General features: G+C 35.2%; 1 protein-coding gene across 1 annotated transcript in view; it reads right to left on the minus strand.

The window, feature by feature from the left end:
- The window catches only part of GRID2 (glutamate receptor, ionotropic, delta 2), a 992,360-nt gene that overhangs the window by 455,066 nt on the left and 522,087 nt on the right, over window positions 1-15,207 (minus strand). The window contains exon 7 of the mRNA XM_006876921.1: window positions 2,156-2,351. Coding sequence (XP_006876983.1) covers window positions 2,156-2,351 — 196 coding nt within the window. The remainder of the gene's footprint in view (window positions 1-2,155; window positions 2,352-15,207) is intronic.

Here is a 15,207-nt window from a genome sequence, read left to right on the forward strand (position 1 = left end):
AGATTTGTTTAGTCATGTGCTCTGAATTTCCTTCAGCAAGAATTATATGGATTTGCAGGAAAGTCAGTTGAAAAAAACAAAAACATTTAAAAGAAAACTGAAAAAAAATTGTAATTCTTACGAATTTTGAGTTTTTAAATAAGGAACTTTCACATAACCATGTACAATTATGTTTAAATTTCTGAATTACTAGCTAAAGTTGAGAGTTCATATGAGATAAATCTATATTATTTCTTTTCTTAGACCATTTAGACCTGTACTGGAAAAATGAATTCAAAGGTAGGTGGAGAAATAATTATTTTAATTATACTAAAAATAAGTCAAAGAGTTGATTTGTTATATAAAGAATGTGAGATAAACATGAAGAGACAAACTGGGGAAAATACCACAAAGTACATATTAAAGACAACATTGTTTAATGTCCAAGTGGCCTTGCATTTTGTGCAAAAAGTAAAAATGAGCTATGAAAGCGTTGATCCTTACTAACCTTGACTCATATTAAACATCAGTTGCATTCTTTGAATAGAACAATTGTCAGATAATAATCACAGTTTATCTTTAAAATACTACATTGATACTTACTAAAGAAGATTTTATAATGTAACACCCAAAGACTCATTTTACTGAAAACATCTACACTACACAATTCTCAATTAGCAAAAGTCTTATACTCAGAATAAAACTTTTTGCGTGAATTTGTGCGCTGACAATATTTAGCTTCAATGTTTTTGGCAGGGAAGAGTGATAAGTTGTAGTGAGTGAAATTGGTATTCTCTTCAAGTTGTTAATTCTGAGCAATCTTGGATATTTACTGAATGCAGAAAATTATTAAAGTAATCTCCCTAAGCTATACTTTACAAATCAGAGGATTTGAGAAGCTCTGTCTGTTAGTGGGCTAAAATTACATATATTCATGGATATATTGTAAGGGTGCATTTCCATTTTCAAAAGAAACATGTAATATCTGACTGAAATTATGAATGTATTTATATCGTATATAGGAATATAAATATATGAAGTATTACAAGAGAGGTTGGCTTATATTTAAGGATGTTGACAGTGAACAATATGTTTACCTCTGAATTACAATCATGCAAGACTAAATTAAGAAAAAATGCTGTAGCTTATAATTTTTTGACTGATATAAAATCATGAAAATGGAAATTAAATAAAATTGTCACATGCAATTCATAGTCCTTTAATATACATTATTGTGTAACTTGTTTGTACTTAGGAAACTTTTATATGCTAAAGGCATCATTTAATAATATTTTTAAAAAGCAGCACCACCAAAAAAATATTCCCTGGCATGGTACTATTTGAATATGCATTTTGGCATGGGGATTTTATTTGGAATACAAATTATTATTTCAGGGATGGTCACAAATAAAAACAAACAAACAAACCATAAACCAGCATTGCTGTTGTAATTGACATCATTCACTCAAAAATTATTCATTGAATGCCAATCATAGTGCTTTGTAACACAGTTATCTCCATAGACACTAATAGGGTCTAAGGAAGACTTATTTCTGTATACACGATTAAAAACCACAGCCCTGAAAAAAATATAACTAAGTTTTTCACATAAAGGACATCTTTAAAAACATTTTTTGGGAAATGCTTCTAAACGATGGTTATAGGAAAATAAGATGGAAGTAAAGATTTTCACTTTTGGAAATAGGTACAGACATTTGTAGGAAACTTATTTGCTGACAAGATTAGCTTTTACTGCTTGATAGCGTCACATAATCACAAGTAAAGATAAGATTCTCATCTAAAAACAAATGTACTATAAAATTTTTCCTGAGTCATTTAAAATAATCTGATAACCTAAATGATATTTGGAATGGAATTTGTAAAAACTTTTTCACCCTTCATGCTTCTATGTCCTTGATCCTTTTCTGAACAAAACATCGGCTCATCTTTTTTCTAGCATTGGAAATCGATCCCTTAAACATATCACAGAGGATTTAGAATTCCCTGTACTGCTGCACTGAGTCTCCTCAAAATCTTATTTAAATCAATAGATGGTATATAATTAAACTGAAAATTCTATTTCAGAATTAAAGGAAAAAGAACAAACATAAATCTCAATTTAGCAATAGCAACATGGGAGACAAAACAGCAAAAAGTGAAGAACCATGTCCATTACCTTTTGAATACCTGCTTGGGATTCCAAAACATTGTTTTCTGATCCGTTGCTTCGATTGATCATCCTCCACATTTGTGAATACATGCTGTCTCTCTCGAATGGATTCAGCCCCTTCATGCGAACATGCTCATATACTGCAGAGTCCAGTACCGTGCCATAAGGAATCTCTGTTTGCTTAGAAAGGTCCTGGAGTGACCTTGATTATTGGGAGACAAGAGAGACAAGGGATTATTGACTATCTTCTAATGGAAATAAAGATGAAAGTAGTCAAGATGAGAAGAGCTGGTAACTTGCTTTTCTTATGTTGTTATTTCTTAGTATCGCTGTTGTTGTTGAGTGCTATCAAGTAGGTTCTGACTCATAGACACTCTATAGAGGATTTCCTGGGAGTGGCTAGTAAGCTTGAGCTTCTGACCTTGTAGTTCAAACTGACCTTGAATTACAGTGAATTACCCATAACACCATACCAGAACCCTTAATTCTTACTATTAAGATGAAATACTTGGGGAGAACTTCTGTTAAGGTATATGGTACTAATACAAAGTTAGAAAAGACATAATCATGATTTAAATAAAGGTGAAAAATTGTTTGGTAAGGTGATAACAAAAGAACAAACAGATATGTTTTGGAAGAAGTACAGCCAGAGTGCTCCTTGGAAGCCAGGATGGCCAAACTTCGTCCCTCATACTTCGGACATATTGTCAGGAGGGACCAGTCACTGGAGAAGGATATCATGTTTGGTAAGGTGGAAGGTCAGAGAGTCAGATAAAAAGAGGAAGACCCCCAGCGAGATGGATTGGCAAAGTGGCAGCATCAATGGGCTGAAGCATGGCAACAATTGTGAGGTTGGTCTAGGACTGGGCAGTGTTTGTTCTGTTGTGCAAAGGGTCACTATGAGTTGGTACCAATTTGATGGCACCTAACTTCTACTACTATGGGGTCCTGGTGTGGTACTGTGGGTTAATGCACCAGACTGCAAAGCCGTTTGAACTGCAAGGTTGGCGGTTCAAGCTCACCAGCTGCTCCTCAGAAACCCTATACAGGTTCACTATGGGTCAGAACCAATTCGATGGCACTTGACAACAACAACTACTACTGCTACTAACATAATAACCCTTTTGTGAGCATTCATGGGAGAGAGAAACCTAACAATCCCATCAAAGCAAACACAAATTTAATTAGATCATTATATAATCATATAATAAATTAGTTGCTTGCTTTCTTATTTATTTATTTATTTCCAGTATGTTATAAAGATTAGGCTTATATTCTTTTAGGTGGTGAAGCCCAGCTAATTGTGTAAAATAACTACATTTTACAAAAACACCTTGTGTTAGAATGTGTTATAAAATTATGAGACTTAACATTAAGTACATTTGATAACAATATTTGGCCAACGGTCATTTTTTATTTAATTTCCTGTGAATGTTTTTTTCCTATGCCACTACATTTTTTAGTAATTGTTATGGTTTTTACTTATTGAGTGAGCACAACATACATGTCATACAACTGACATACATTATCTTCACAACAGTGGCTCATGTTAAGAATTACTTCAAACCATTTTATAAATAAGGACATTTATACTGAGAGAAAAATCATTTCCTCGTGTGGAACAAGCTAGTGGGGGATAGCATTAGGATTGAAATGTAGTTCTATCTAGAAATCTCATAATTTTTTCCACTGCAAGAGGCTTACTATTCTTTCTTTTGCTATGCTTATTTTGCAGGGGTTGGGGGAAGGGAGAAACATCTATCTGTATTCAAATAGAATAAATTTTATGCTTCTGGAGAGCTGAACATATCTTAACTTCCTTTATTGTCAGAATAATACCTCAGGATTTTCAAATCAGTCTTTGAGTTACAGACGACACCTACTTGTCCCATATTATGTAGATGAGTGGTCATCTTACTTTGACATGAGTTTTTGAGCTATAGCTGTATTTCCAACTTGGAGAAATCATTATCAAATCACTGAAAATTCTTGAATTTGTATAGCTATCCAACTCTAATAACTGTTATTTATGAGTAAATATGTGCCTATTGGCATAATGTTCAAAATCAAATGCTGGCAAACTTCAAACTCACTAATCTCTGAGAATGGAAGCAGATGCTAGGAAATACTATATTAGCTTTTGAGTAACAGTAAATGTCCAAAACATTAAACAACCATGGGTCATAACTATATAATATATACCTCTGACATTTTAGTCTGTTTATAGATGAGGTTTTCTAGTAATTTCATGGGGGTCTTTACCACCAATATGAGGTTTAGCAAGAGTACTTGGAATATTCTTGCAGGTTACTAATCTCTACCATATGCAAATATATTTAGCAAACAGTACATTACAGGCTGTATGTGTTAGAAGAATATTCCAGCCAATTTCTAATGGCAACTTCCAGGAAAAAATAACCTGAATTTATTGAGTTATATGTCATTGATGTATATAATTTCCTCCATGGAAACTACCAGGAAAGTTCCTTATCGCTCTGTATATTTTATGTAATAAATGATGCATTGATAAACTGCTGTTTGAAAAACAAACAAATTTCTGGATTATCCTACATCAGCGGTACTAATTCTGACATTTATTAAAGATAAACTAACATGACAATATAAATGATTACCCAGACATTCTGAGGGTAAAAGCAGAATGTCTGGGCATTTGTTCCTGGGGCATACTGTAATTGTTTTGGTAACATTAAAGTGATAAGCATTTTGTTGACTGCTCATTAACTGCTATTTCCAGTAGTAAAAGAATAAAATTTTATTAAAATAGTCACATCGTGTCATATTGCCCTATATTGTTCAGTAGGTTTTCTAAAATGGTAATGTAACACGAGAGGAAAAAATGAAACATATCTATGGTATTTGAGTTTAAATTCTAAATCACTTGGTTTGTGGGAAGTTGTGGTTTGCAGTGGGAGCCATAACTCCAATTTGAGTCTTGACATAAATTCAGCCTCCATTTGAGTTCTTTCTGACCATTAACAAGCAACTTCCTCTCAGGCAGTTGTCTCCATTAAGTGCCATCAAGTTATTTCCAACTCGAAGTGAACCTGTGTAGGGTTTCAAGCGGTAACTGGTGGGTTTGAACCAACGACCGCATGGTTAGCAATCCAGTGTTTATTCTACAGCTTCACACCAAGACTGCCTCAGACAGAGTGTATTTGAAAGCATATTACAACTTGTGGGCCAGGCCAGGGAGAGGCAGTCTTACCCTCAGGGTTACACAGGAGAATCAGGGAACTTGCTTGGGCACATGCTTAATGATTTATTGAGAATACTCACTACTTAACAACAACAGCAGTTACTATACTATCTAAATAGTTGGAGTTCTGGTGGCTATACCTCAGGCCTACATGGTCATGAGTCATACCTGGACCACCACATAACCAAAGCTCTAGATCCAATTCTGTAAGCATTTTAAATATGCAATTGTACACACATCCCATAATAGTCTTTGTTTCTGTAGTCCCACCTGTAACAATGATGAATGGGTAAGCCAATAATCATGATTTATGATGATTTCTTTTGTTTTCCATCATTTATAATTTCCGAGGAAATCCTATACAGCGTTGCTGTGGGTTGGAACTGACTTGATGGCTCTTAACAACAGCAATAACATAATTAGCCCATGACCATCAATTATTTGGACACCATTTTGGCATCAAAATGATGGTTTCCCTCATCCTAGGGATTGTCTTTGTCTTGTCCCTGTCCTGTGTAAGGCTTACTATAGTGAACCAACTGAACAACAATAACAACAAAGTGACCTCTATAGTCTATATGTTTGAATTTGAAATCTGTTTTTACCCTATAACATTCTGCAGGTAGGTTATTTTTATAATCATTCTTGTTTATTACACATTTATATAACCCATGAAACTAAACCCACTACCACCAAGTGGATTTCTACTCATAACATGGCTTCCAAGACTGTGAATCTTTATAAGAGCAGACACTGTCATCTTTCTCATGTGGAGCAACTGGTGGGTTTCAACTGCCAATCTTTCAGCTAGCGATTCAGTACTTATCCAATAGCTCCAACATCGTTGGTGTAAAGAGCTATTGAGTCAGTTCTGACTGTGCAGGGTTTCTGAGGAGCAGCAGGTGGGTTTCAACTGGCCAACCTTGTGGTTTGAAGTCTAAGGCTGATTTTACAAGCCACAAGCTGATTTTATAAGGAGTCCATAGCTCCTTATATTTACATATTGTTGTTGTTACGTTCTGTCAAGTTGGCTCTGATTCATAACATCACTATCCACAGCAGAATGAAAAGCTACCCAGTCCTGTACCATCTTCACAATTGTTGTTACATTCAGTCTATTGTTGCTGCCACTGTGCCAGTCCATCTCATTGGGTGTCTTCCACTTTTTCGCTGAACACTCCACTTTACCAAGCATAATGTCATGCTGTATGTGACTGGTCTCTCCTGATAATATGAACAAAGTATGAGAGCCAAAGTTGATCCACCCTGGTTCTAAGAAGCATTCAGGCTATACTTCTCCCAGCGCAGATTTGCTCTTCTGGCAGAATATTGTGCCATTAATATTCTTTTCCAGCAACATAATCAAATGCATCAATTCTTCAACAGTCTTTAATTGGGTGCACCTGACCCAAGCCATGGTATTGTCAATAGCCTCATATACATGTGAATGTTGGACAAGGAACAGGAAGGACCATAGAATACATGCATTACAGCTATGGTATTGGAGGGAAATATTAAAAGTACCATGGACTTCCAAAAGAACAAACAAATCAGTACTGGAAGAAACACAGTGAGTATGCCTTTTAGAAGCCAGAATGGTTCAACTTCATCTCTCATACTTCGGAAATATTATCAGATGGGAACAGTCCCTGGAGAAGAACATCTTGCTTGGTAAAATGGAGAGTCAGTGAAAAAGAGGAAGACCCCAAACAAGAAGGATTGGCACAGTGGCAGTTGAAATGGGCTCAAGCATAACGATTGTGAGGTTGGTGCGGGACTGGGCAGTGTTTCGTTCTGTTGTGCCAAAAAAAGCTTGCTATGAATCAGAAGTGACTTGACAGGACCTAACAACAAAAATAACAGTATGTTCTTATTCTATTTGAATGGAAGTTTCTTGGTCTTTACACAGATTCCTCATGAGACCAATTAAGAGTTTTGGAATCCCCATTATTTGAATGCTATCCATAATAACTTGGCATGATGTATACATATTTATATATACAATATAATAAATATGTTCATAGATTTATAAATACAATGGACAATGGTAGTTACTTATCATGATATAGAACCTTATGTCATGGGTTTAAGGGGCCCAGATCAGTGTTCATCAGAAATTCTATTAATACAAGATTCAGTGCTTGCTATTTCACAGTTGCATAGAAAGGCAGCAATTAATCATCGTGATTATAACCAAAGAAAGTTTTAATTTGGTAGAGGTAAGATCATAATCTAGGAGCCAAAAATGTTTTATGCCAAATCTTAAGGATTTATATAAACATTTATAAATGGTAGGCTGTTCTTATGTGCCGTCATGTGGGTTCCAACTCACAATCACCCTATAAAAAGTTTCTAAGGTATAGCTGGTGAACCATCTACTTTGAAGTAAGCAGTCCAATGTTCATCCTACAGTACAAACACTTTGTTGTTGATGTTTTTAAGTACTTTCGACTTAAATTCTGACCCATAGTGACCGTGTATAGGGTTTCCAAGAAATATTAATTAAATATAACCTTTGGGTCTCCTATGAAAAAAAAAAGAAATGTTTACTATATATGTGTTGAGAAAAAAAAAATATGTGTATGCACACACACATATATACATATAAATGTGGAGATTTTTAATATATGATTTCTGTGATATACCTTCATCCCAAATAGTAATTTTACAAGCTGTTTCTAATTCAAATAGTTTAGTTTGTGAATCTGTTCTATATACAATAAATTATTTAAAGAAATATATTGTGACCATATAAAGTTTCTGAAATCAGAGACAATTTTATTTCAACACATTATATTCAACACACTTCATGTTTAGACCAGCAGTGTGTTTTACACTTTAGAACAAAAGAATATTCCCTCTAGCCTCATTTATGATATCAACTTCAGCTCATAAATTTGTCCTGAGATATGCTTGCAATAAAAATTACAGCTCATTTGAATCAGCGTCGTTCCATTATATTACATGGAGATAGCAGCAAAGGTGATGAAAATAAAAGGACTGAAACAAAATGAAACAAGCATAAATAGTTTATTATGAGAAGAGAAAGCCATTTCAAACTCAACACAGGAAAAAAAATTCCTATCATAAGGGGTTATTTTGTTATTTTGATGCTAATCAGAGAGCATGATAAGCAGAAATGTTATGGCCTCTTATAAGCCCTTGAAAGAAATCAAGTGAGTTACTCTACAAGTGGTAATTCTCAAAAAATTATATCTGAAGGTCAAATTCTGTGTGCATATAATTTAAACAATGCTACTCATTTTTAAATTATAAAACAATTCTATAATCATTAGTAAACACAATATATAAATTATAGGTTTGTGGTGGATCTATAGGATAAGCACTTGGCTGTGAACCACAAGGTTGGCAATTTGAGCCCACCAATTACTCCACAGTAGAAAGATACAGCTTTCTGCTTCCACAAAGATTTACAACCTGGGAAACGTTATATAGTGCTGGACACTGTGAGTCGGAACCAATTGAACTGTACTTAAAAATAACAACATATAAATTAATTTATCATGAGAAATACTTACATTTATGTTTATCAATTGGTAATGTTTAGTCAGGCCACAAAAAGAATGGGAAAATCTAGAGGATTCCCGAGAATATACTCAGACTCAAGAGATAGTATATATGATCAAGAGCCAGTGATACTGAAGGATGAAATCCAAAGAACAAGGCACCAGGAATTGATGGAATAAAAATTGAAATCTTTCAAGAAAGTGAGGCAGCACAGGAGACACTCATGCATCGCTGCCAAGAAATTTGTAAGACAACTCTCTGGCCAGCTGATTGGAAGAGATCCATATTTGTGCCCATTCCAAAGAGAGGTGACCCAATGGAATGTGGAAATCATTGGACAATCTCTTTGATATCTCAAGCGAGTAAAGTTTTGCTCAAGGTAATACAGAAACGGCTACAATCATACATTGACAGAGAACTTCCAGAGGTTCAAGTTGGATTCAGAAGAGGCCGTGGAACGAGAGATATCGTAGCAGATGTCCGATGGATCTTGGCTGAATTTTGTATACTTATTTTAATTTTCTTTAGGCTTCAGACTGAACTTGCATATGACAACTGATGATCTGCTCCTGGCCTTGTTTTGGATGATGGTGTTAGGATTTTCTGCAGTTTCTTCCCACAGATATGGTCAATTTGATTTCTGCGTATGCTATCTGGTGATATCCATGTGTATTGTTGCCTTTTATGTTGTTTTTAAAAATGTATTTTCAAAAACAATGTATTTTCAATGAATAAGTCATTGGTCTTGCAAAATTCTATCCTGTGAACCACAACATCATTTATATCACAGAGGCCATATTTTCCAACTACTGACACTTCCTCTTTGTTTTCAGGCTTTGTATTCCAATCACCAGTATTGAATTATCAATACATTTTATACATTTTGAATGCATGCTTGATCAATTTCAGACTGAAGAATTTTGTGGAATTCAATTGCATTTACTTTAGTAGTTGGTACATAAATTTGAATAAAGTGGTAACTGGTCTTCCTTGCAGGTGAATAGATATTATCTTCTCACAGACAGGTTTATATTTCAAGGTATATCATGAAATGTTCTTTATAATAATGACAGCTATGACATTCCTTAAGAATTTTTTGCTCCTGGTATTGTAACCCATATTATTGCCTGATTCCAAATGGCAAATACCTATCCATTTCAGCCCAGGATATCGATATTTATGCATTTCGTTTTTGACAACTTCCAATTTTCCTTGATTCATATTTTGAATATTCCATGTTGTGATTATTAAGAATGTATTGAATGCTAACTCCATTGGTGTCATCATATTCAACTCTGCTTTGAGGAGGCAGCTTTTCCCCAATTGGATTTTGAGTAACTTCCAATCTGAGGGTCTTCTCTTTTAGCACTAGATTTTAAAATGTTGTTGTTGTTGCTTGTTAAGTGTCATCGAGTCAGTTCTGACTCACTGGAATCCAGTATAGAGTTTTCCATGAGCAGCTGGTGGATTTGAGCCACTGACAATGCGATTCAAACTAACCTTGTAGTCTATACCACAGTGCCAAACGAGAATTCCAAATCTGACAATATTTAACTGCCAACCATAATATTTCTGGTGGCTAAACATTCAGCAGCAATCTGCCTCTCCTTCATCATAGTCTGTCTTAGTCTGGAAACTCAACTGAAATCTGTCTACTATACGTGACCCTGCTGGTATTTAAAATACTGTTGGCATAGTTTCCAGCATCACAGCAATTCACAAGCTTCTACAGTTTGATAACATGTCAGTTGAGTGCTAGCTAGAAATGATAGATAAGTGATATTTAATCAAGCACATTAATAGTACATATATTGAGAACATGAGAAATTTAAGGTATTCCTACAAAAGAAATTATTAGGAATTTGAACCTTCAATGTGGATTACACTTGACTATAAAGAAAACAAACATCCTTATAACTGGATCAATAAACAGAATTATGATAAATTGAAACAAGATTAAAGTTGTCAAAGATTCTATTTTACTTGAATCCATAATCAATGCTTAGGAAAGCAACAGTTAAAAAATCAACCAATGTATTGCATTAGGCAAATCTGCTGCAAAGGTCTCTTTCAAGTATTAAAATACAAATATTTCATCATGAGGACTAAGATATGTCTGATCCCAGTCATGGTATTTTCAATCACTTCATATTCATGCAAAAACTGTACAATGAATAAGACTGAAGAAGAATTGATGCCTTTCAATTATGGCATTGGTGAAGAACACTGAACATACCATCCTGGTATGGTTCTGTGGGCTAATAAGCTGGACTGCAAAGTTGGTTTGAACCACCTCTCCACTCACCAGTCTCTCCATGTAAATAAACCCTATATCAGGGTCATTATGGGGTCAGAACTGACTTGATGGCATTTAATAACAACAACCAGAAGAACAAATAAATATATCTTGGAAGAAGAAAAGCCAGCATATTTTTTACTAAAGACAGTGGTGAGACTTCATCTGACATAGTTTGGACATGGCTTCAGGAGGGACTAGTTCCTGGAGAAAGACATGTTTGGTAAATTAGAGAGACAGTGTAAAAGAGCAAGAACCTCAACAAAATGGATTGATACAGAGGCTGCAACCATAGGCTGGAACATAGCACCTATTGTGAGGATGGACTAGGTTAGGCAGTGTTTCATCCTGTTGTAAATAAGGTCACTAGGAGTTAGAACCATCTGGAGATTCCATAACAACAATAACAACAGATTAATTTAAAATGATTTTTTCATGGGAAGAATAAACACTTCAAACCTTTTGAGCAACTTAATATTAATTTTAATATCTGTGTTAATCTAACAGTATTGTTGCTGTTGAATGTCCTGGGGTTGGTTTTGATGGATATTCACCCTGTGAAGGGTTTCTGAACGAATTAGTGTTGTTTTTGATTCATAGCAACCCTGTATAGGGTTTCTTAGAAGTGGCTAGTGGATTTGAATCGCTAACCTTGCCATTCAGACTTTGCAGTCCAGTGCTTACCCTACAGCACTACCCCAAGTCTCTGAGAAATGCCTGGGGGTTATTTGACATCAGTAGTTTGGCTATTGGGAAGGGTAAATATCAAAGTCAGGCACACTGGTGAGTGAGCTGAGTGATATGAGGGACACTTGTAAACCTTATTTTCCTCATACAGGGAATGGGGATAATAACATAATTCCTCCTCAATAATTATGATGAAAGACCCTGTCAAACTAACATTTAAACAATTTATCTATTATTTTTACATGAAAATGGTGCTGTAATGATTTTAGTGTCTAAAATGTCCCATTTAATGCTCTAATGGAATTTTTTTTTTTTTTTTCTAGCAGAGGCAAGATGACTTCTTATAAATATCATGCAGGAGGAAATGAATGCTTTGGAATTGGAATATATAATTTCCCTTTCATATATTACATTGTATAAATCTATTCTACTAAATGGTCATACATCTCTTTATAATAGTGTTTGGTAATTTGTATGGTTTTGTGTTAATGAAATCTATACATTCCTAAAACAGTATTTACTAGTTAAAAAAACAGGAAAAAAAAACGGACACCCAATGCCTACACCCAAGCCATAGCATTTTCAAATGCCTCATATACATGCGAAAGTTGGATAGTAAACAAGGAAGATCATAGAAGAATTGATGCATTTGAATTATGGAGTTGAAGAAGAATATTAAAAGTACCATGAACTTCCAAAAGACCAAATTAAAAGTACCAAAAACTTCCAAAAGAAGTACAACCAGAATTCTCCTTAGAAGCCAAGATGTGAGACTTTGCCTCTCACACTTTAGACATGTTATCAGGAATGACGGGTACCTAGAGAAAGACATCATGTTTGGTAAAATCCCCTAGTGAGATGGTTTGACACAATGGGAGCCGCAATAAGCTAAGCATACCAATGATTGTGAGGATAGCATAAGGGCAGGCAGTGCTTTGTTCTATTGTGAATAAGGTCACTATGAGTCGGAATGAAATCAATGGCATCTAACAATAACAGCAAGGATTAAAAATGCTCTTACCTTACTAGAGGGTGAGACTCAAGTCACCTTTAGTTTTCCTTGGTGTCATAGTCAGAGTCCAGTATATGGAAATACTCTGGCAAAGTACACTCTCTTGCTCTGGATCTTGTGTGTGGCTCATCACATCTGATTTCTAGTTGGTGGGAATTACAGATTATCATCTGACCTGAAGGTTCACCAGTGCCTGCAGCTATGTGTATCAACATTTTTTTGACTGACCTACCAATTTGGGTTCCTCAGCTTCGGAGACTATGTGGGTGAGAAAAATGCTGCTAACTGATCTCTGAACTACTAAGGATTCAGGAGATGCCAGCCTCACAATTTGAACCCCAAATAGGCAGTTCAAACTCACCAGCCACTCCTTGGGAACCCTACACAGGGTCGCTATGGGTCAGAACTGATTTGACAGCATTTAACAACAACAATAGTGAATTCTATGAGACATCGTCATTTATTACAGAACCCTGTGATGTGAGGGAGCAGTGGAGTGGTAATAGATATCAAGGATTATAGAGTGGTATAACATGTTGAAATAGTCAGACATCTGGGATATCTTTAGCCTCCACATCTAAGTTGAACATTAGGAACAACCTCCACTTCACAGGGACTGGCCCTGTGTGGATCCTTCTAAAACAAATTGATTATTCTTTCAGTACTCATGAAAAACTTTCCAATAACTCACATAAGTTTCTTTTTCCTATCTTTACTTTTTTTTTTCTTTTTCTTCTTAAATCAAGCTTTGTTGCCTGGAATACTCACAGACATACGAGAACAATGAGTTGCTAGTTCTGGCTCTGAGGAAATATAAATCTAATTCCATTTTTATGGAATGGAACAAGTTAACTCAAGTTATCACACCAGGAGGAATTGTTTATTTATTTATTTTTTTCCTGAAGACAGAGAAAAATGGAATATGGTTCATGGGACAGGTACTAGATACTTTAGGCAAAGGAAATAAACACATAAAACAGATATACAAGTAAGGGTACATTCAAAGTGTCCTCCATAAAAATAAAAACAAAAACCCAAAACAAGTGATGGAAAGGATGTGGAGAAATAGGATCCCTCCCGTGCTCAACAACTTCTTGTCTCTTACAGGTTCACACTATAGGCTAAACATATCATTTCATCATTTTTTTGCTTTATCACAGCTTTATATATTGCCACAAGATGTTTTCTCAGCATAAAATGCTTTTAATTCTTTGTCTCCTTGGTAAATTCCTTGTCTTTCAATATCAAACGTCACTACTTTTCAATGCTCTTCTAATAGTTTGAACATACATTCTACCATTGTTATAAAGTTTTATTTCTCACTCATTAGATTGTACACTGTTATTGCTCATGAATTGTTTTATATTCATATTTGAAACCCACATCATAGCTCAGTGCCTGGAGAATTGTTAGCAAAAACTGAAGCAAATGTCTTTCTAAGGCTTTTCTACATGGGCAAGATATTTCATTTTGTAAATCCAGCATTCCCATTAGAGTATCATGACATAACAAAGGATATTTTTACTAAGTATTATTGGCAATTCTGTGTGTGGCTTATCATGAATAGCAGTATCTGTAGCTGAAAAAAAAATTTTTTTTTAATGTAACTTGGGACTTTCCCTTGTAATGAAATCAGTTTTAAAAGCTTCATAGTACCTCCACTGACGCAATAAATAAATAAATAAAATCAAAGGCAAGACAAATAAAAAGAAAACCAAAACAACACAGCCTGAAACAAAAGTACTTTCAAAATTTGAGGTTCTAGTTCATGGTTCTTGTTGACAAAGGCCCACATACAAATTAAAATATGTTTTCCTAAAAGGATTACTTATCTAAGCAGTACAGAAACACAGCATATAAAGAGGCTGTTGTTCTTCTTATAAGAGAATGGAATATATACCATTTAAAGGGCCTTCTGGATACAAACAAGATGGCTGATTGTGTAGACATGCAGTAAGGAGCTCTGTCACCAACAACACAGAATACCAGGCCAAGCAGGCTTAGGAGATGGTGCTAGAACTCTGAACCATATATAAAGGAATATTTAGAAGATTGGAAGGCATACAGCTAGGGGAATTTGTAGCAGAATCAAGAAATCCATTGCATTCTAATTCAAGACGCTCAGCTATTCCCAGAGCTGCCAAGTGAAGGAAGGATCAGAACAGCCACGAATGCCTGACAGAACCGTGTAGATACAGGTGTGTAGATTCATTTTTGGTATCTGTTCATTGTTCTCTCACTGTCTGTGCACCTCCATTCTGGTGACTAGAGTGAATGGATACCCCACCCCCACCCATGGAGGGTTCTACTACGCATGC

The sequence above is a fragment of the Chrysochloris asiatica genome, unplaced genomic scaffold (assembly GCF_000296735.1).
Source record: "Chrysochloris asiatica unplaced genomic scaffold, ChrAsi1.0 scaffold00427, whole genome shotgun sequence".
Taxonomy (NCBI): Eukaryota; Metazoa; Chordata; class Mammalia; order Afrosoricida; family Chrysochloridae; genus Chrysochloris; species Chrysochloris asiatica.